This window comes from Balearica regulorum, chromosome 16 (genome assembly GCF_011004875.1).
Source record: "Balearica regulorum gibbericeps isolate bBalReg1 chromosome 16, bBalReg1.pri, whole genome shotgun sequence".
Classification (NCBI taxonomy): domain Eukaryota; kingdom Metazoa; phylum Chordata; class Aves; order Gruiformes; family Gruidae; genus Balearica; species Balearica regulorum.
This window is the reverse complement of record NC_046199.1, coordinates 14,262,712-14,286,431: the sequence shown is the minus strand read 5'-3', so window position 1 is coordinate 14,286,431 and position 23,720 is coordinate 14,262,712. Positions and strand designations below refer to the sequence as shown.

The window sequence follows — 23,720 nt, the reverse complement described above, 5'->3', positions numbered from 1 at the left end:
AATACATTTGATACTGTTCATAATAAACAGCCTGAGTGAGTAATCTTGGGAAGGTCACTGCCCGAGTGTCTCTGACGCGTTTATACAAAACAGAAATGGCCAAACGTACCACTAATGCCCCGGAGAGTGTGTTCGGCCGTGTGTGCAAGGCTGGACTCCTCTGCCTTACACTGGGCCAGTGTGAGAAGATATCGCCTACCAACTTAGTCTCAATTTTTTTCCAAATCTTGCTTCCAGAGCATGAAGAACTTTATGAAAGTTGTGCTCATAAACTGATGCTTTTTCAAGCTTATATGCTGCTAATTATCTTCCACTACATGATTTTTTCAAGTTGCCTTCTGTTCCTTATTACCGTTGGTGTATTATTATATAGCATAAAGTTACTTAATACAGCGAAAGATTCAACAACAGTTGCAAAGCTGATATAGAAAGGAGGACTGGATTCTGGACTGGTACAGCTGGTTTAAGGTATTTTAGAAGTAAATGAAATCAAATGAGAATTTATAATCCTTCCTGAGGTCTGGATTCCATCAGACTAAACTCATTAGGCATTAAGGTGCAGGTGCAGCTAAATAAAGGATTGTTCTGCTTTCCTTAATACCGTAGATTCACATCTTGAGTTCAAAATAAAAGTCTTTTAAAAGCACACGTATGTGCTGTGCATCTACTGGCAACGCTTGAAAGAGAAAGTTCAGCTGATGGAATCTTCAAATGCCTCATTTTTGTTGGAGGAATGTGCCCATTTCTGCACCGGCCGTGGTAGGGGACACGAGCGGAGAAGTGACTGCACATTGGCCTCTTAGGGCTTATTCCTTTCATTTGCATTAGACTTCCTTTCATCTACTGAACAGCTGCTCAAATAAATACCATAAATCTAATTAATCCTCCTTTAATATTGTATTGCCACACCAATACCAGCATCCCCCCCCCGAATATTCCAGAGTGTGGGTCTACACCTGCCCAGGCTCCCTGGGAGGAAGACGGTGGGAGTCGCAGGCACGGGGAATCGAGCCTTTTTTGTGGTTTACTGCGATAAAAGGAAATAATTCAAGAACCAGTTTTCCAGGTTTGAAACCATATGTCTCGGTGGATTTCTTAGCTGAAGTCCCAGATTCTGTTTTTGTTGAGAAAGTAGTTTGTGGGATATTACAAAATAACCAGTCGATATCAGACGTGCAGCCATCAGATAAGAATCTCAGCCTTTGATTGTAATCAGCAAAATTTCGTCTTGGAATGTATACACTCCGAGCTGTGCCGTAAGACCGCAATCGGCTGGACCTTTTGAGCTTGTCTAGGCAATAACAAACATCTGCGTCCTTCTTGGCCAGGCAAGCGCGGGGAGATTAGGGGGCATCAAACTATTTGGGGAAAAGGTCCGTGCGCCCTGGAGGGGAAATCCCTGCAAGGGCAGAGCTCTCGTCTTGCATCCTTACTGCTACGTCTACCGCGTGTCCTTCAGGTGTTCTGTATGCGGGAGGTCCGGCAATGTTAGCAGAGTTTATAACAGGATTATTAGATAGAAATACGGTGTTTGGAGGGATGGGAGGAAACATTTTGGAAAATAATGATGAGAGACCTCCACTTCTGCTTACAAAGATACTCCGGAGTGACCTTCCTCATGAAAGTGGGACTCTGTGGCCTATTTCACACCTTTCTTTGAGATCATCACGTTTGCTCTGTGCTGCCAGGAGAGCTCGGGGGGGGCACCGAGCACAGCCCCCGGGGTTTGAGGGCCAGGGACCGGAGCGGAGCCGATCGCCCAGCCGTCATCCTCGCCGTGCAGCCACGCTCTTCTCTTTCTGCCCATGGTGGGACTCGTAGCTTATGCATACCATCTCTTTGCTTTCTAGGAAAGTTTGCTGTGCAGCACGCTTATTTTTATGGAGGAACAGCCAGAGGACTGTTTGTTCTTTTAATAATTTGGTATATGGGTCTGAGAACTATCAATATTAAAGATCTGTAAATTGATAATATCCACATATATTTCTGTTGGTAGATGGAAAGTGCTAATGTCTTAGAGTGATGGCAAGTTTAAACTATTATTTCAGATATGTTTTCAGGAAGGCATAAGGGGGTGTGGGGGGGTGTGTGTGTGTGTGTATATATATATATATATGCGCGCACGTATCCAGAGCGTGCATGTGACCCCTTTACACTTTAAATGTTGGTGGCCAATGCCCCAGGCACAACAGCATCTGAAGGTTAGGAGAAGAAGATTTATTTTCAGTTTAATTCCCACCCACGAGCCCTATTATACAAGAGGAATTTTTTTTTTTTATTATTTTTTTTTTTTTTGGTACAAGATAAGCCCCTGGGTGACATGAGCAGCACCTAGCCCTGCATACCACACCGTGGATCGCAGGGCTGGATTCCTGACACCGAGCCTCGCACTAGGGTTGGGCCATCCAGGCCTCCTGAGTCAGCCCCTAACAACAGCATTTTCTGTTTTGTTTTGGGTTTTGTGCGTCTTCAAACGCAATTTTGCAATTGCAGTTCTGGGGTAAAAGATCAGCTGTTGTAATACACCCTCGCGTCCTCACATCGGTTTGGTATGAATGAAGGGAACACAGTTCGCGTCCTCTTGCGTGCAAACTATTAAAAATAGCACAGAAATGAGAGCACGGCATTTATGACAGCGTCTCAAGGAGCACGAGCACAGATCATTCTTCTCCAGCTCGGTCTCTTACCTCCCAGTCTCTACTCTCAGTTGCTGGACCACAATGCCAATACGGGGAGGAAAGACTTTCAGCGTGTTGAACACCCTGACTTGGGTTTTTCCCCTACTCTGTACTATTTTCAGCAAAATAGCTCTCACGGTTGTGGACTAATGAGTGAAATGACAGTTACCGTTTGATAAAAAAATACTTGGGGTTTGCTTGAACGTACTTCTTCATCACTGTGGATTTTTGCATGTATTTCTGTATTCCCTGTGTCAGGTTTTAATGTAGCGTAACGGTCAGAGATTTCTGGGATATGGAGTCTAACATTCTTGTAATTTGATTATCGTGCGTGCCACTGAGTTGCTGGAACTGTTGTACTCAGAGGTCAAAGCTGTGTTCACACCAAGGAGAGAAGTTTTACACCACGTGTGCGATTAGCTGCTCCTTTTCACCTGTCTCGGGAGACAAATGATTCATCGCATAGTGCTGAAATATCTTCATCTTCTGGTTTGGGCCAGGGTTTAAAAGAGTGGTTACGCAAAAGCTGCTTTTTGAGCTGAAGAGAAAGATCTGTGCTGAATGATTCTTTTTCAGCTCTTCCCTTCTGCAGTTTATCACAAGTATATTTGTGTAATTAGGGGGCCCAGTAGTAATGTTGTTAAAATACAAGTGGGCACATTTATTGTTTCCTCCAAAAGGAAACAACCAATCTCCAGCAGTTCTGGTTTTTCCCTGTCTCAGCTGAACATTTACTGCTTTATGTAGCTAGCAGATTGTGAGGCTAAAGTTCCTTCTTTTTTTTTTTTTTCCCCTATTTCTTTTTGTTAAAAAGAAAGAAAAAAAAAATCCCCTCCTTTCTCTAACAAATGCTGGATTTTTTTAAGGATATGGTCAGAAAGGGGAACTTAAACTCAGCATGATGTTTATAGTGCCACACAAGCTTCAGGAAAAGTGATGTGCAGTACTCTTTATTAACATCTAAAAAGTCCCTCTGGGATTATAATTACTGCACATTAATAAACAAATAAAAGTAGCAAGATTAAAATGTTCAGAATATTTTTAGTGATAGAAGCAATTAAGTTTTAACCTTGAAAACCAGGGGAGGAGCAGCGTGCTAGCATCGAGCAGGGGGGTAGAACCCTGTTAGCGGGGAACGATTATTGTTCGTGGCATTGTGGATACTTGGCTGATGTAAGTAAATTGTGGTTAAAATATTGATACAGAAGTATTTGAACATTACTAAATTGTAAGCGCCGGAATTCAGAATTTCTTAATGATAGTCATTTTTAATCTTCCATTTAAACGATAAACCTGAACTTGCTTTCCCTTGGGGTGCCAAAGGACTCATGAAAGTCAGCGGCGTTTCAGGTACACGAGCGGTGAAATACAACCAGCCCCGCTCCTTGCTCAGTAAGAAACGTCTCTCTCCATCAGAATTACAACTCCCAACTACTGATGCCGTATTATTTTATGAGCATTTTTTTTTTTAGTAGTTCTCCCAGGGTTCTTCTGGTCTCTTTTAAAAAGTTTTACTGCCACTGTGCCGCGGGAAGAACAATTGGTAAAGTCAGAGGACCGAGGCAGCCCCAGCGGTGCCAACGAAACGAGGTGGCTGAAGGCAGGGCTTGCTCCAGCGGCTCTAGTACCGGAGTCAAAGCTCGACCTGATTTACGGCCCCCAAAACTCGGTACAGACACTGTGCCAGCTCCTCAGATGGTGTCAGTCGTGGTGACTTCACCGCTGGCGTGGCCTCGTGCCAGGTTGCTCCAGCCGAGGCTATCGCGCGGTGACATCAGTGGCTTTGCACGGAGGTGTAATTCAGCCCAGCATCGCGCCTTGGGAGGTTGCAGCCTAACGAGAGGAAACTTTTTTTCCTCATTTGAAAGGCGGTTGTGCACAACAGCCAAAACTTTAAAAAATGATGCAGTGTGAGATGATCGGCCTGATCAGCGCGACGGTGTTCCCTCGTCGTAAAGAGCCTGAGAAGGCACTTGCTCGTTTTAATTACCGTTCGAGGGAAGCTGTGCCTTCCCTCTCCCCCTCCCTTTTTTTTTTTTTTTTTTTTTTTTTTTTTTTTAAAAGGAAGGTAGCTTTTAAGAGCTTGCCACAAAGATCTAAGTTAAAGGATTTTCCCCACTACAAAGCCTGCATAGTTTCCCAGGCCAGGTGGACCTGATAGCACTGACTGCATGCTGAAAAATCTCATCCCCACCCTTCAGGCACTTTAATTGTAAGCCTTTCCAGATACACTGGATAAACACTGTCAAAATGAACCTGAAAGGGTTGGTGGTGGAGGTTTAGTCCTTAAATAATTATGAGTTTGTCTGTCTAATTACAACATAATCTTGTTTAAACTTGGATGGCTATTTGCAGTGTCTTTTAAATGAGGCGGGCTCAGAAACAGTGAAAACCTGAAAATTTACAATTCTTCTACTTTAAGGTAAGGAAAAAATAATTTTTACTCCTGTACACAACCTGACAACAAAAGAGTCTAACTTGGAAGTGGCTGCAGTAAGATAAAGGTGATGAAGAATAGCGTGGGACCTCTGAGATGCAACCGAAACTTAATACTCTACGGATAAAATTTTTCAAACCATTTAGAAATAGTTTAAGGTAATTTACGGGAAGACTTGAGTGACAAAGCACATTACTTGGAGTGCCTTTCCATCACTAGGCACTTTCTAAATTCTTTCTCTTTCATTTCTTTACTCTCAGGAGACTTTTAAACCCAGTGAACCAAAACACCACTTTGTTTGTTGGTAGAGCGCAGGGCTGGCAGAGATGGCAGGCACTGCACCTGCTCCAATAAAGTGGGAAAATTGGGAGATACACCGTAGCGCTCATTAAGAGGAATCTACTGAAACATGAACAATTTGTATTTGGAATATCCTCCAGGAATTAAAGGAGAAATACATAAACAGACCTTGTTTTCACCATCATCAGTTTAAAATAAACTTGTTTAAAGGGAACTTCACGTTTGTTTCATGTACAAAGACAGTACATGCCACTAAAGAAAGTACGATTATGCTTGAATTTCTTTAAGAAAGCAAAGTATTTTAGCTAGCTACTCCTATTCTTTTAAAGAAAAAAATATCTGTTGGCAGTTTTAATGGAATCAGTTAATCCCTCTATTCCTTAGTTGTGGCAGCTTTTTCTACTTTTACATGTTCTCATGCTGAGTAATATCACATTCTTACAATCCATTTCATAACGATCGGAATGGCAACATAAACAAAAGTCCTTCTGCTCATCTATTAATAAATAACTAAAATTGTGGGAGGTTGGGGGAACCATGGAACTGTTTGGACAGTTAGCAACAAAACTCGCTGCAAAATAGTTTTTTCTAGGCAGAAGGAATGTGCTATGTAATATCTGATAGATTATTAAAAAATCTTAAACGCGAAGAAACATTAAGTAACAGCTACTCAGAGGACAAATTTCTTCCAAGATTTGCCTTGATCATCAGTGGCTGTGCTGTTCAACATCCCATATATCTCTCTCCCTCTCTCACACATCCACACACAAGCATTAAATACAAAATGTCATGAAAATTCCTAAGTATCATTTAATGTTGGCAGCCCTGCACTGTAAAGCCATTTATATAAAACTGTGGTTGGCAGCTCTCACTCTTCCATGGGAACAAATTAACATTGGCATTCCAAACACAGGAAAGTAAGGAAATTAGAAACACAGTTTATATTTGGCCAGCGCTTTGAAATACTGTACCATGCTACTGATGTCAATTAATGAAAAGCAGAATTTTGCGGAGAGGGTCTGGTTTTGAACCACATTAACACACGTTAAACATGTTTGCACAGGAACTGGATTGTAAGCATCTTGGTTCCAAAACAATAAAGCAATTACACCAAAACTTGTAGTCTCAAAGTTTACCATTAATTCAATCCACTCAATCTGGATCACTAAGGGATTTTCACTGACTTCAAGATGTAGACGATGCAAATGTTTCAAAGAACGTGCAAGGCATGGTACTGTGGGGCTTGCGCATAAAGCCGCTGTAAATCAGGTAAATTTATGTATGAAGAATGGCATCGTACAACGTACACCCAACCAGAGGGGGTCTCGGCAAACTTTGTCGTTTTCATCAACAAAATAAGGATTTCCGAAAGAGAGATTTGAGTTAGAATCGCTTCAAACTTTGCTACCTGCAACCTTTTCCTTAGCAAAGGTGTTTACTGACAAAATCTTAAACGCTTCTGGTTTTCACATGTACACCAAAAAAATCTAGATGGCAGTTTATCTCCTGGCACAACTCACTGACTCCAGTGGAATTACTCCAGCACGGAATTTGGCCCCGCCGTCTTTACAGCACGCTGTTTATTTGTACTGTGATTCAGATATTTTGATACCAGGAATCTTTCATCACTGAAGTTTCTCCATATGAAATATGTCTTGTATTAAGAAATATCAGTTTCACATTTTTGTCAAACATTATTTGTTAAATTATGTTTGTTGCAAAGATGGGAATTCAGCTGCAGTTCAACAACATGGATGGGGCTAATAATGATAAGCAGTGACTAATAGGAGCTGGTTCGTGTTTTGATTATTTTCAGCAAAGGAAGCCTCCCTCAAAAACAATTTCAAGATTAGGAGAGAAAACTGTATGAAGCTCTAGCAGAAACTACTGCCTGCTCATTATTTCAACACAGGGGCATTTCTTTGGCCCAATTCTGTTCTCAGTTGTGCTAGTGTAAATCAAGAGGGAGTTTATGGGAATTACTTTGGACGTACAGTTGTATAAACGAGGCCGTAGGGCCAGCTTCGGTAGACATTTGACAATTTACACCAACGAAGACCTAGCCAAGGATTTGCTCTCGGGTTTCCATTTTCCAAACGCACGCGTGTGCAGAACCTTATCCAGGTGATTAGTCCTCGTGAGCAGTGCCGCTCACTTCCAACAGCTGTAGAATGAAAATCTTCATCCTGAAACTAATTTAAACAGCTCACTCATTTCTTTAGAGGTTCCTTCCCTTTAGAGAAGAAGTATATAGATATAATAGCAGATTTTATTTTTATATATATAAAATATATATAATTAATTCACGTATTTTGATGCAGGCCCCGGAGAGGAGGACTGTACCACTGGAAACAGCTTAAAATATCGTGGTTTCTTAATGCTGTGTATCAACAGGTAGTCTCTTTATCTGGCCTGCTATCAAAATGTGCTTACTTGTGTTCTTGCTCAGATGACTTCATCCATCAGTGCAGCTTCTCACTGGTATTCATCAAGTTAGAACAATTTAGATGCGTAAAACTAAATGTGTTATCATTTTAACCACAAATTAACAGTTTCCACATAAATATTAGCATTTCCTCACTTGGTCCAAGGATAGAAGCCATAATGGCACTAACGGTATATTTGATTTAAACTAATTAAAAACAGAGGCTCTTGCAATTTAATATATTGATTTTACCAGTGGGACTTAAATCTTTTATAATAAGTGTACACAGCTGCAGCACTCACCCACCGCCACTTTTAAACCTAATCCCTGCATTCCTCCTGACAATAACATGACAGGATCCACACATCCCAGTATTAGCCTTAACCCCGGTGACACTGCCAGAATGTATTAAACTAAAACATCGCAGTGTCCTATTTAAAAGGAGCCTGTCAACAGCCCTGACTAGGCTTTAATACTTATAATCTTTTTTTTAATTAATGTTTCCAACCACTTGTGTAACCTTCTCTCACACGTCTCTCCCCCCCCCCTCTACTCGAAAACGCGTTTCGAGCTTATTTACAGAGGAAAACGCAGCCTGGTTTCCCGCTGCCTGCCCAGAGGCCATGAAACCCCCTTTGCAAAAGGAGCGACGGGGGGATGCACGCACACCCACACAAGCAAAACCGACGGCAAGCGGGGCTGGGGTGGGAGCGGGTCCTGCACGCTTCACTTGTGCCCAACTCCTCCTACAGGCATCATGGGATCTGGCCATCAGGGCTCGTCTCCTTCAGCGCACTTTGCCAGCCGCTGCGTTTTGGCTTTTAAACTACGGTTCCCGGTGGGGGCTTCGCCTCCCCAGGACGGCCTGTGTGGGAACGGAGGAAAGACCCCGCTCCCGGGAGAAACCCGCCGCAGAAGTGTGCGAGCGGGTGGGGACAATTCCCACGTCCTGTCTCCTCGCATGAGGACATCTGTCCTCGGCTGCTGCGTTCTCCGCTACCACCGCACCCGTACGGCGGAGGTAAACGGTTCCTGCTCTGTTCTGCCATTTTGCACCTGAAAATTAGAAAATTAATTCATTTCTCTCTAGAATAGGTCTGTACTTTCAAAGAATACCCGCCGGTTACTTGCTGCACGGTCAGCGTACTTCGTACCTTCAGTTTGCTGCAAGCTTTCTACCTGAGCTAACCTTATCCCACCAAGCATTGCATATATCCATACTGTCCAAAGCAATTACAGGATGTACCTGTTCAGGCTTGAGAGCTTATACCAGCGCTAGGTGGAGGAGAAAAAAAAAAAAGAAGGAGGGGGGGCAAAAAAAAGCAAAAAACCAAGGGCTTGGCCTAATGTATGGACAAACCATGTGATCATGCCCAGGCATCCAGGGCTAACATTTAATCTGCTTTGTTTCAAGTGGGAAATATGTGAAGATCAAATAAGTTCAAATCCAGGTCAAATATCCTTGAAAAATCTTTGATTTATATAAGCAGGAAAATGAGGTTTAAAAGAAGTGATTATGAAAGGGTTACTAAAAACACAGCTGTACGCGCACTCTTATATCTGAGGCTCTCCAAAGAAAAACTGTGTGACATCTATATTAACCTTTGGCTGTACACCAATGAAGGCCTGTAGTGAGCTGGAATGCAAGGCAGCCCCTTCCAAATTTTAACACAAGCCAGGTTACAGCTGCAAATGCCTGCAGCCCGTGCTCACTTTATAAAGTATTCCCCGAAGGAAATTTTTTAACTGTTATAGAATCTTTTTCTAATACCCTACAGTGTTAAAGCCTGTTATTAAAGGGCAAAGAGATGGTTCTCTATGCCAAACACTTGTCAACAAAAAGGATAGCCAGATGGTATGAAATAAAAGGAAACTTGGGGGCTCTTCAGCTTCTTGATTTACATTAACAAAAGCCACTTTCACGTGCTCCTTCCAAGAATGACTAATTCCCGTGGCCCCCCCCCCCCCCCCTTATTTTTTGCCAGGATTAAACAACGTTGTTCGTTTTATAATCAACCATGAGACAAATTAACAAATTACATATCACTTGGGCCGATTCTTTTAGAAAATATTCTAAGCAAGTCTGTTTACCAAGGCAAGATTACCCACATAAGGACAACTCAATTATTTTTAGAAGAGAGGGTCTAAGTAATCTAGAGGATGTTTACTCTTTAGTTGCTGTTTATAAACTTGAAATTAAACTCCTGCAAAAAACAGTTTGTGTTTTTTCAGTTCCTAAAATGTATCAGTTTGTAAACTGGACTTGGATCGGAAACAAAATTCCAAATACTGAAATTATAGTAATAAATTCTATAAAATTAGCCAGTAATTAACTAACTTAGTCAGACCACTGTGGCTAATTTGTCTTTTAATTTACATGTAGCTTCATTCTTGACACAAATCCATTCCCCATCCATCTTAGCACAGGTGTAAGCTAAGACAAAATGCAGCCTATGAATTAACTGGTTATAAATCTAAATCTAATTAATCGCCAAGATTTTACAGTAACATTACATGCTTAGTACAAAGCTCCCTGCAAAATAACTCCGAAACGGAGCACCTGTATTCTGGTTCCTGCCTACCCATACCCAGTATAAATTCTCTGGAATAAATATACACAGTATCTCCATAGAAATCAATGGGTGGAGGAGGGGGGGTGTTTGTTGGTTTTTTTACTATGTAGCCCAGTAAATCTTGCAACATAATTTTTTTTTTTACAGTTTTTTTTTTTCCCCCTAGAGTTGTACAACTAGATAGATAAAGAATATGAATAAAGCAAAAAAGTGGTTTTGTAGATTAGCATTTGGAAGCCTGGAATAATATATTTATCAAAATTTAAAAGTATTATTTCTTTACTCACTTTTACTTCCTCCATTCTAAGACGAAGCTTTATTATGCCGTGACACTTCCTCATTGTGATGGCTTGAGTATAGTAATAAAAGCCTACCTGTGAAACGCAATGCTCACAGAGTATCTCTTACAAAACTGGGACACAGTTTACTACAGTCTGCATTTAGCAATTCAGCTCTGCTTTAAAAGGGATCATTGTAGAAAGTCTCAAAAAAAAATATCAGTTCTACAATAGATCTTCTAATTTTCCCTGAATGTCATAGAAAACTGTACGTATCAAAGCAGGTGTTGTATTTGACTATATACGGGAGTGAGTGGCTGGTCTAATTCATTAAAACGTCCATAAACAAGCCCGTCTTTGTCCTATAAAGATGAAAGACCGATGACTATAATGGGATGAAAGGTGTGCACAGCGATGAAGAAAGCTATTATAGATCTATGTCCTTTTTAAACTCGTCCTGGCATGCACTGTTGACAAGGGAACAAAACAGTGCAGATAAACCTCCGAAATGTGCCTTGCTGGTAATAATTCCACCTGTCCTTCTTAAAACTATTGGATTTTACCTGCGCGCTTACTGGCCATGCTGACGGCAATTCAATAAAATGATAATGAAGTATTTTGCAAAAAGAACACTTTTGGCTTTCTAAGCCAACTACAAAACCCAGCAGGTCGAAATGAATGAATATATCCACTGTAGTCATCGCATCGGCACATCGATTATTGATCATGTACCGTTTATACAGCTATAACCTGCTCTGTAAGAAGTTCTCGCTTAGAAAAAGACATATCCAAAATGTGATATTTATTGCACAGTCCATGGATCAATTCCACTCGTTCGTATTCAATGTAATCAGGGACCTGAATATTAATTCCTTGGATGTGAAAGGCCCATGGGCTGCAAAGGTGACTTTCCCTTAGGTAGGAAGCACGGGACGGGAGTGCTGCAGTGTTATTGATGGAAGTTGTGCAGTAAATAACGACACCCGAGGAGCAGAGCTGCTTCCCCAGAGCTAAACTCCCTTCCATTAGGTACTCACGTGCTTTATAACGGCTCTCTCCTCTCTACCGAAATGGAAGCCGAAGGGTGAATTTCGCTATCGTTATTTCTACATCCTTCGTCTTCTGTTGGGGACTCTCCCTGCGCTCTGGTTGTACGTGGTGTAGGACCCAAGAACCACAGAGAACAATGTTAGCAAGATCACTCTTATCTCTGAAGTCAAATATTTGACCGCCATTGGTACTTTTGGCTGCTCAAATATTTGATTTTAAGTGTATCATTGCTGATCGGCTTAAGTACTAGCAGCGATTAGACAAACACTGTAATTCGGTATGATAAGCACCAGCGCTCTCCAGGAGCGCAGCCCCCGGGCCAGACGTAATTCAGAGCTCCCCACTGTGAAGCTTATGGTGGTTAACAAGGAGGTGCAGCTCATGCAAACTAGAGATCTCCGCCAGCGTCCCGGGTCTCCCTGTCACGCAGGAACTGTGCCGGGATGGCTACCGTGTCTAATAATTATTAACGCGTGTCACGGAGCCTTTACAGCTACTGATCTTTTTCAGTTAGCTGAAGCGCTGGGATTAGAGAGGCGGTGATTTAGGTGGTGATTTAATCTTTGTTGCCTCTGAAGTTCCAGACAGTGGAAGCGTCCAGAACAGTGACATCCATAAAGGCGTTAACGGATTTATTGGCGATGGGGGTGTCTGTAATCCCTAGCGGGTTGCGTGCCAGAGGTGGGCTCCTCTTGCTCTTTGCATGTCCCTTTGTTTGGGATAAAGTGTGAGTTGATCCTGGTTTGGGCATACTATTCGGATTCTGTCTTGGACTTGCAGGCACTCAATCTGTACGTGTGGTGGTTTCAGAGCTGCTCATACTGAGGTCTAAAAGTGGATAGAGTGAACCAGGGTCTATAATTATATATTTAAAATAGAATGCTCATCCCGACAATGTTTAACTCAAATCCGGCCAAGTCAGTCCACGCGGGTGTGCAATCTACAGCAAGCAAATAGAAATCAGATTGGGCCGTGGCATCCAATTAGAGAGGCCTAGCGAGCCGCGTACAAAGCATGCCAACTTTCGTATCATTTGCATAAACCCATCCACATGTGCTTGTGAAAAGAGGCGAGTTAGCTGCACAAACTGGGGTCAACAGAAAAAGCTGCAGGAGTAAATAAGGATTTACTGTGGAATCCCTCCCAAGCCGTTAGGGAAACATGTGCGAGCAGCTCGGCCCCTTTGGCCGAGGGAGCGCGGCGCTGGGATGCCGCAGGGAACTATCTGTCTAAGCGGCTCTGCATCCTGCAGGATCGCCAGCCCGGCACCGGGACCCGTGGTCCTGCCTGGGTTTCGTCTCTTCCTTGGGGGCGCGGGATGCGGAACAGACCTGCTAATCGTCCTGTTCAACTCCTACCTGCAAATCCAATTTCCGAGGTGCAGCAAGGAACTATCGAAGGGAGCAGACGACACAGAACTGAGCGTGTCGGGGTGCGGGGTGGAGCGTGGCGAGAGCTTGTGGCTGTCCAAACGCTGCGATGGAAAGTCAGAGCCCGCTCCTCCACGTCGCTGCCATTCAACCTCGCAAAGCGGCCACCTTCCCGAGGGCCGCTACCTGCCCTTCCTCGCCCCAGCGGGCTGCCACCCATCCGACCGGCTGCACGACCGGCTGCCTCTGGGTCCAACCGGGGCCACCTGCGCCGCCAGCCCCTGCCCTCCCGTCGGTGGCCAGGGCCCCGTTCCAACCTTCCCCCCCCCTCCCCGCTCCCCGGCACGGTTCCCCCGCCCGGTCGTCCCGGCCCCGGGGCCCCGCCGCGGGCAGGCACTCACCCAAGTTGACGAAGCTCATGACCATGTCAGCCTCGGTGAGGAAGTTGCTGTCCTGCAGGCTGGCCAGGGGCGGCCCCTGGGTGCTGAAGATGGGCTTGTAGGGGTAGGAGAAGCCCTCGCCCTCCTCAGCGGCGGCCCCCGCCGCCCCCTCCTCCACGGACATGGCATTGTAGAGGTCCAGCATGAACATGGGGGCCGAGTTGTGCTTGCCGTGGAGGTGGGGCCGCGGGCGGTGCGGCAGGCCGAGGATGGAGAGGATCTCCCGCTGCATCTCGCGGCGCTCGGGGCCGCGCAGCCGCCGGTGGATGAAGCTGGAGTGCACCTCGTTGTCCACCGTGAAGTCGGCGAGGACGCAGCGCAGCCAGAGGGCGGGGGCGGCGGCGCCCAGCACCAGGAGCCAGGAGGCGGGCTGCCCTCGTCCCGCCGCCGGCATCGCGGCGCGGCGGCGGCGGCGGCTGCGGAGGGGCGGCGCGGGGGGCGCGGGGCTGCCCCGCCGCGGGACGCGCCCCACCAGCATGCGGCGGCGCGGAAGGGACGGCGCGGCCCCGCGCTCTACTGCGGCGGCCGGCAGCCCCCGCGGAGGCGCCGCAGCCCGCTCATGGCCCGCCGGCGGGGGCTGCGGGGCGGCCCCGGCCCATGGACGGAGCGGCGGCGGCGGCGGCGGCCCGAGGCGCTTCCCCCGGCAGCGGGAGGGCAGCGGAGCGGAGCGCCCTGCCCGCCGTCCCGCACGCCGCGGCGGAGCCGTGTGTGCAGCGCTCGGCGGAGAGGCAGCGGGAGGTTGTCTCTGGTGGGAGGAGCAGGCTGGAAAACCCAGGCGCTCTCGCTCGCCCGCTCCAAACCGCTTGGGAGAGAAAAATCCGTGTAACTGCCTAGAGGAGGAACATCTGATCAGGTTGCTTTTCAGGATGTTTGTGGAGGCTGCTGGCTTGGGGGAGAGGGTGAGCCGGTCCCGAGTGCTTAAATTAACGTGCACGTAATTAAGGAGAAGACACCCCAGGAGGGAGGGTGGTTTATGTATAAGGAAGGGGCCCAAACTCCCAGAGAGTTTATAGACGCAAGTCTATCGTCTGTCTGCACAAACACGCGTACACAGGCGTGCTTTTTTCTTCCCTTCCACCCTTTTTTTTTTAAAAAAAAAGGAGCACGGACGCGGAGCGACTGTCCAGGACAAAACCAACGGCACTAAATTATTTAAAACGTGACGATTATATATTCACGCACGTAGGCATGTATGTCTGTGTGCATAGAGCCCCTGCTCACTTTTTCCAACTGGCAGCGGGGAGAGTTCACGGAGAAGCATTAGAAATCCGAGGGGGGAGTTATCATACAAGAGCGGTAAACCCAGCAACGTTTCCTTGGATTGGGACCATCAACCTGTGCACACGGTGGTTCGTGCCATTACACCATCCTGCTCTCTCGCCCTCCCCTTCCCTTCTGCTCTCTGGTACACGTGCCTTTCTGGGATACTGTCCTGAGATGGATTGTCAACTTTTTAAAGCAGTGACTTTTTTTTTTTTTTTTTTTAACTCAGTGGGTGTAACATCTACAGCAATGGAGTCCCAGTCCTGATTAGTCCCGGTAGATGTCTACTGCAACAGTAAATAATAATAATAATCTCAGATAACAAATACTGCTTCCCAAATCTTACTTGGAAAGCAAGGGGAAGGCAGGATGGAAGGGTTTATCTGGGACACTGAATCCAGCCCGAGGTAATTTCAGAAACCATATATATACACACTAAGTTTATGCTGACATTAAGATTCATTCCTTAGGCAAAGGAGGAAGAAGAGTGGCAGGAGGCAAAGGAGGTCAGCGTTGTGTTTTTGATAGATTGTTTATCTGATGTTTTCAGACACGCAATATCCAGTAGTATCCAGCACCAGATCCTGCGTCTGTTCTGGAAACTGGTATTCAGCACTTCCTTTAGCTCTTTATGCTTAAAATCCTTTTGTGAAAGGCAGGTAACTACTCATAAAAGCTGCATGGGAAACATGTTGAGTGATTTAGTGTGCTTGTATGCATGCATGCGCACCTCTTAATGACAGGGAAACTGAGGCATGACATCGAAATGACTCACGGAGCTATTGAAATAGTGGTGGAACCAGCATTAAACTCTTAGCTGAGTCCTAACACATGTTTAGGAATGGCTCAAGCTCTGGGGGGATGGTGTGGGAAGAGAGTTGCAAAGCCCAGTCCACCTTAGGTAAGATGAGAACACTTGCTAAACTCACTGGTGGTAACGGGGTGCTCAGATGCCACCCCTGTAGCTGCCTTCCCATCACTCCCCACTAATGAAAACACCAATACCTAAGCAGTTGCATTTTGGATGCTCAGTTAAGATCAAACTCTCTGGTGACTTTTGTACTTCCTGAGGAGCAGCACTAACCTGCTCTTAACCAGGCTGGTATTTGCCTAAATTTCTCTCTTGCTGAGGGTGTGGTTTCTACACCAATTTAAGCTGATCTAAAACCAGGCTCCTCCTGAGAAAAATGGGTTTTTTTTCTCATCCCACCCTAGCCTGGACCTTCAGCTGTGCAGCCCCACAGCTCTCCCATGCTGGTACTAACGCACAGGTCAGGAAGCTGATTCTGTTTTTAAAAGTAGTCAGGTTTTAACCATTTATGTATTTGGTTTTGCTGAATTAATTTTCTGCTGGATCAGCTCCTTGCTCTGACTGACTGCATATTGTGCTGGAACTAGGGAGGCCACAGGAATGCACAGCTGGGGGCAAGGAGAGGGTGTCTGGGCAGGGCTGCCGTAGGTTGGCTTAAACTGGTGGTGGAAGGGCAGACGGATGATTCAGTATCCCTCCGCTCTCCCGTTCAGCTGCAGATAACTTCATTTCACTTTCTTTTTTGTTCCTTGTAGGCAGTTTGTTCTTCCTGAGTTTTGAGTGTTGGACTTTTCATCAAGCAGCAGCAGGGCAAGGAGACTTACCTTCATCATGGACAACGCGATTAAAAAAAATCTGTAAGGATGGACCAGTGGACTGGAGAGCAGGTGTCCCTGCTGCCTCAGTTGCTTACACCTGAATTGCTTGTAGCTCACATTTAAAAAGTGACTAAAGTTCAGGTCAGGGTTGTGCTGTTGGCTCTTTGAGAGAAAGGAAAGGGTAGTTTGGGAGGTTTGGATCCTGACTCATTAGCACCTTAGGTAATGACTGTTGAAGCCGTGTCATTGAAGAAGCAGCAGCAGAGGAAGAAATGTAAACCTTGAAACCTCTTGATTTGACAAATTTCTTGAAAAAGTGATGTTTGAAGCTATTTCCTTCTTGTTTTATTTGTTTAAGTAGTCTGGGTTTGGCCAAGTTTGGATACATCCTGGTTTAATGCAAGATATGCTCTTTAAAGAGGGGCTGCAACTGCATCCTATGCTATCAGAGGAATAGTTGAGAGGGTTTAATTTTTTTATAGTACTATTTTCTATGATCCTGTTGCACTAGGTACAGCATTAAATAAATGCTGTAGTTTGCAATGGGGGCACTGCTTGCATGTATTATTAAAACAGCATAACAAAAAGACTCTAGGAGTGTGCGATGAGAAAGAGGATCTGTTAAAGAGTAATTTTTTGCGTGAGAGGTCCTCAGCTCCTGACTTCAGCATGCTTTGAGGCACAAAGAGCAGCATTTATCCTGCTGCATACAATAAAGGATGATGCAGCTCGAACTGCAAAGGTTCAGTCCTCAGAGCCGAGCTTGAATTTCAAATACCTTTCAAACAAGAAGGGTACAAACTGGATTGCCTTTCTCATGGACGTCTCTCTCTTCCCTCCTTCTTGCCTGCTGCGTAAACCCCGTCCTGCTTCCTGTCGAATCAGTTCCACACAGGTTGCTGAAATATTGGCACCCTCGTGTCATTGCCTTTTTCCTCCTCCTTCCTGGATCAATTAAGAAACCAGTTTTTCCTCTTACTCTTCTCTGCTTCTCTTGTCTATCCTCCTCTTCTTGAGAAGGAAAACTAAATACTTATGATGAAGTAATCCCTGTTTGTTGGCACTTGCTGCTTCAGATAATTTCTATAAAAACAAACTCCCAATGTTTCTGAGGTTCTGCGCAAGCCGCATTACCAATTGAGTAACTTTTTGATCTCTTTGAGCTTCGCGTGTTCGCTCTTATCTGATTTTTGTACCAACCACTGCCGTTGTTTTTGTTTGTGTGGAAGTCAGTATAGTTGGAAGCATGTCTTTAGGAGATAAAGGATCTGATTTTTAAAACATGAAATGGCCAAAAATTTGCGGGTTTGTGCTTGATGAATTTGTATGTGCTGCTGTCATCATGGCATACCCGTATGAGGCGTACGCCAGTGGCAGAATTTGGCCATTTGCATTCAGTTTTACCAAATGGGCAGTAAAAAGTGTGGGTCTGCTCAGAAATTCATTTCATGACATTTTTAAAAATCAGACACAAAGCATTTTTTCCTCTTTTCTGCTGAATCAGTTTCGAGCGCCTTGCCCTCCTACTTTGATGTCCTCTTTTTAACTTTAACCATGTTTCTTTTCCATTCTGTTTTGCATCTTCTCTCATTTGTCTTGAACAAAGTGCAAGTCCTAAATTATAGCCAACTTTTTTCTTCTTCCAAACATTCCCACTAAAATAGCATGTGTTTGGGGAATTTTGAACTCTTCCTCTGGGCCCTGTGCATGCAAAACACTTATATAACAAAAATAATAGCATTATTATTTGTATAAGAATGCATAATTAGCTTGCATATTTGATTACGTTATATGGGATCAGTCTTATCAAAAGTTTCTATTCATCTCTCCAGCATTATTACTGAGAACATATTCACCAACATGAAAGTAAGCGCATTATGGGTAAGCTGTTATATTAGCTCTAATCCAGGAATTTGAAGAGATCTGGGTTGGACTATACCGATTATGTTCTAAAAATTAAGTGTTGATTCTCATTGCTACTGATCAGAAGAGCGTCAGAAATGAAATCTGTGTTTTGGGGTATGAAAGGGCGTCATTACCTCTGGAGATGCTAGTGAGTGCTAAAATAGAAAATGGTCTTTGGGTTTATGAAATGGGACGATCGCGCTGAATCTCATGTTCACCAACTGCGTAGGGTGAACAAAGTTCAGTCCTTCCCAGCCCAGCACTTCAAAGTACTTCACTTTACGAAACTGGATCTCCATGGGGATTCTTTTATTATTAACTCCAGAGAACAATAGAAATGAGCTCATATCACTGAAACATTTGTAGTATTGTATTTATCATACATCTATACACAGCTTAAATATAGGCCTATGTTATACTTTATGTTTGTATATAATTGTATAGTGGTATGAGCATGTGTATGTGTGCGTTCAGCAGTATACTTCAATAATGCCTTTAAACTTTATGTAAATAATACATTTCTGTAGCACAGACGCATACATCTGAGTATTGTTTAATGTCGTACCACTTTTAGGTCCATATATTACCAAAGCAGCCCAAACAAAACTGAATTTAATTTTGTACTATTCAATTGTTCTGTGCACACTTGATTTGGTTGAAGCTTTTGGCATAAACCCAGGCATTTCCTTCATCGGTAACACTGTAATCTGAACATCTGAAATCTTAGGCTTACATTTGTGGAAGAACTCTGCTGAGAACGTATTGTATTCGTATGTCGCTGTTAGGAGCGGGCTTAGGGATGCTGCAGCACCTTGGAAATGCAGCTCTGAAAGTCTGCTTAGTTGTAGCGTTTTCTTATCGTAAATGGTGATCTTTGCTTCCACAGTCCATCATCAGACAATCAGGATTCTTCTTAGTGACATATATTTATGTCTTCTGGAGTATCTTTTAGTTTTCTGCTATTTGTATTCACTAAAGATAGAGGTGTTTGGTGGTTTTGTGCTCAGCTATGTACAAAAAGCATAGGAAACCTATTCATTGTTTTCAAAGTGAACGATAATAACTGATTCTGACCTGTAAAATGCAATGGGACAATTTTGGATGGCTTTACTCTTTCTCTCCAGGCAGGTGCAGAGTAATACCTCAAAAGAACCATTATTTTGTGCCTTTATTCCAATGTGTACATAAATGCTTGCATAACCCTTGCACAGCTGCTGTACAAACTACTCATGCCACAAGTATTAGTAATCCTGACAGGGGAGGTTGCATGGAAAATTGGGGTGTGTATGCTAAACCATATGTACCGTGCCCCTGAATCATAAAACTTTCTGTTGCTGGAGCAGAGAGATCTTTGGAGACCGTGGGTTTTACAGGTCTGGAGGAAGGAGGATTACATGTAACAGCTGCACCCCACAGTTTCTCTCCTGTTGAGGCTTATCTCGTGCATTTAAATAAGCAGGAAACAGAATTTGGTCCGACATTATCTTAATATGGTCTCAGCTTCTACCTTTATTTATATTTCATTTCCATAGGAACAATTATTTGAACAGTTTATTTTGAAGAGCCGCTCAAATTGGAAGCTCTGAGCTGCCAATTTTGAGCTGCATGGGGCTGCAGAGATACAATGCGCATTTTTTGTCTCTGGTTCTGCCTCAGAAATAACTTTCTTTATATCTGTGATGATTTACAGCAGTGCTTCTGAACTGGTCTGAAACAAGATGGAAGTTGGAGATGCATTCGATTCTCTAAAGCCCTGGCCACAAAAATCCCTTCCCGAGTTGCGCAGAGTAGCAGGGTTTGGCCCCAGCTCTCCATGGCTTGAGGAACGTTCCAGCTCCTGGTCCGACCGAGGGAGGAGGTTTGCCACATTACAAGTGGCTGCATGAAGCAATCTCCCAGAGCTTTAGCAGCAGAAAATCCTTAATCAGAAGTTTATGCTGAGGGATTTTAAAATAATAAGGAGGGACTGTTTCCTCTGCTGGTGTAAACTGGCAGAGCACCCTGCGAGTAGACGGAGGTATACTTATTTACACCAGCCGGGGATCTAACCTGGGGCTCTCCCGTGACTATATGGAGTGGTTGGTATTACTGCTGCTCTTTTGGGGGAGGATACTTGGGTTGTAAGTGCAGCACTGTAAGAGTTTATCTCTCTGAGACTGGGACTTCTAAGTTTTCAGTCGGGAAATTTTTGCTTCCTAAATAGTGCTTAGCGTGCACCGACTTTGCTTTGTGAAGTGCATCTTTTCAGCATTCATCCAAAGCCTTTTCTGCAGTTGTCTGAGCCCTATAGGCAAATATATACTGTTAGACTATTAAGATAATTTTTCAGTTAAGACATCGTCAAACTGCAAGCGGGACAATAGAAACAAACCCCCTTTTGTTCTGGCTAAACTGTTCCTAATGACCCCCTCTATAAACAGTGGCACCAGCGGAGGGCTCAACAAGGCTCTTCATTGAGACCCCTTTCAAAAGGACAAGCAGAGCAGAACATGGGGCAGAAACTCTCCCAGTTACTGCACTTTGCTCCGCTTTGGTGGTCTGACCACAAGAGAGAATCTGTTGTTTTTGTTGTTCAAGGCACCCAAAAAAGAATAATTTAAAAGCATGAATTTCCACAATTAGCATCCTATAAAGAGTTCTAAATATTTGGATTGTCAGGAAAAGAGCAGAAGGAAGCAGTTTTGTTTGTTTGTTTACTTAAATCAAGGGGCTATAAAATAGATTCTTATGAGTTCCATAGAAAAGCTTAATTTTTTTTTTTTTTGAGATCAGTTATCTATTAAACTCATATTAAAATAAAAATGTAAAGTCCAGAGGAGTTAACATTTTTACATTCCAGTAAGATCGTTTGCTTTGGGGGTAAAAATCATCTTTGTGACTAGCGTGTGTTCATCGTGAGCAGGGGAAAGCTCTGAGCAGGGGAAAGGCTTCAGCTGTTTAGTTTCTAGAGAACTTAAAGATACGATGACAAACTGAAACCACTAAGGACCAAACTCCTCTTCTTCCAGGTGGATAACTGTAGGATAACTGTAGGACACTCTGTACAGGTACAGGTAGCGTAGGCAGCGTGTCTTCACGCAGTTGAGGGCTATGGAGATTGTGAATCACTTTGGTTATTTCTGTGCCTATTTCTGTGTCCTGAATCCATCAGAGGAATAGCACAGAAGACCTTCCGTTTAAACAAAAACCTGTTTACAGAGCATCTTCGTTGTATGTAATTGGGAAGCGATGGCAGGTCAGGCAGCAAAAGTCCATAATTTGGATGATTTCGGAATTATCCTGGTTACATTTGCAAATAGAAATGCCAGTTTCTTCTGAAAGAAGCTGGAGTTTGCGTCCTGGCATCTGATTTAGTAGGGGTATTTCTAACTTACAGCATGGGCTACTGCTTCATTTGGAAACAGATAGGAAGAGATCATGGAAGGAGAAGAGAGAAGAACATCCATTAAGACAGGAACCACATATTCTGAGTAAAGGCTAAATCGCAGAGAAAAGTAACTCCTACCAGATTCAGAACACCTTCAAGTCCCCCCGATATGATGGGGTCTGAGGGCACTCTGCCGTTCGTGGGACGGGCTCAGCAGTTCGCAGCTTTGGTTCTGTCATTTGGTTATGGACGGTGTCTACGCTCCTTCGTAGGAGAGTGGGATGGGAGGTTTCTGTGTGTCTTGGAAAAAAGAAGGACTTGGGTAAGTGCGGGATGAAGGTCTAGTGCCCTGTGCCAGGATACTGAGAGAAAGAGAAATGTCAAAGAAATCTTTAAGAGATTTCCGGTAGAAACAAAAGAATCTTTGTGAAAGATACTGTTAGCAAGTCTAATGGAGGGAATGGGGACGTCAAAGGAATTGAGAGGATTTGCAAATTGTTTCTAAGCCTTCAGGCAAGAACAAAAAGCTGAGCATTTACTGTTTACTATATTTGGTATGTATGGAAGAGCAGTTTGGACATCGAGGGAGCTAATAAAATGCAGAGCCTGATTCATCCCTCTACTGTGAGCTGTGCTGTTGTGCTAGGGATGGAGAAAACGCTTCTGTTAAAGGACGGTTCCGAGGACGAGCAGCTGAGGCTTGACCTGGCCTTTTGTGAAAACGACAGTTTTTCGTGGCGGCATCGCCAGGGTCCATAAGCACGCATCAATGTTTTCCATGAATGCAATTTATTTTTCTTGTTTGTATGCATGTCATCATTGCACAGAGTGCTGTAGATCCAGTTTTATGGATTAAATATGGTAACTGTGTAATGTGATAGCATGGAGGTACTGTATTAATTTTGTCAGATCTTTCCTCAAAAATCCACATTTGAGGATTTACTGCACATTTCTGAAAAAAGAAATTTCTGTGTCTGACTAGAATTTGTTGCCTCAGAGACGTTCTGGTTAAGCCCAGCTGGGTAGGTTGAAAAAAACACCTTGTCTTCTGAATCTATCTACAGAAATTTATGGGAATTAATTTATCAGAACAAATGAAGAGATGGATTTCTAACTGTCTTTAATGTCATGTAAACCAATTTTATTTAATGTTTGAACTAGAAACTCTCATGCGTAGGGGTCATATTAGGGATGCAGTAACTGTTAATCATGAAGAGCAACGGTGTCAAAGAGGATCATTTTTTCTAGTTGTTGTACAATTATGTTAGGATAAAGATGAGGAAAAAGTAACAACAGGAACTTTATATAAACTTTGACTGATGCAAAATTGCTTTCTCTTGAAAGTGACAGATCTGGTTCTACATGTATCTCCTGAGCCAAAATATTTGTCTTACTGTCTTTCAAACAATCTGTGATTCTCTTAGATTTTAATAATGTTAGTAGTTAGTTATCCCAGCACAGATAGAAGCTTTTTGCAAACTTTCAACCTATGCTAACAACAGTAGGACACAGGCATATTGGTATAAAGGAGCGATCTTTAAAATTTTCTGATTTGCAGACTTTGGCACCAGCCAATTCTTTATGTCACGTCCAAGCAATCTGTCTTATTTACCTTTTTGGATCCCTGTAAACTTATGGGCCCCAAACACTTGCGAAGCACGCTTTAAAAATCGGTGATATAGGACAATACAGAATGCACAAATCAAATCAATTTTCCCTACGCGAGAGCTAAATGTCTCTCACTCTTCTGAAGGCCAGCAACTTGGATGAAGTTGTAAGAGAAACAATGAATTGAAGAGTTAAGGGCGGTGCACTGAGAATTAGAGTTGTCCAGAAACAAAAAAAAATTCTAGTATATAAAAAAAATTAACGGTTTTGACATTTGTTTTAGATTTGTCACAGAGTGATTTAAAAAACAAAACATGAATAGAAAGAATGAGACATCCCAGAATAGCCAACATCCAGTGGCTAGGGTATTTACTTGGGCCGTGTCCAAGTAGTGCTT

The 23,720-nt window shown here is 43.7% G+C and overlaps 1 protein-coding gene across 1 annotated transcript in view; it reads right to left on the bottom strand.

The window, feature by feature from the left end:
- The window catches only part of BMP7 (bone morphogenetic protein 7), a 48,075-nt gene extending 33,729 nt beyond the window's left edge, over positions 1-14,346 (bottom strand). Inside the window, exon 1 of the mRNA XM_075768844.1 lies at positions 13,513-14,346. Within this exon, the coding sequence (XP_075624959.1) occupies positions 13,513-14,029 (517 nt within the window). The 5' untranslated portion in view covers positions 14,030-14,346. The remainder of the gene's footprint in view (positions 1-13,512) is intronic.
- Between the last annotated feature and the right edge of the window lie 9,374 nt (positions 14,347-23,720).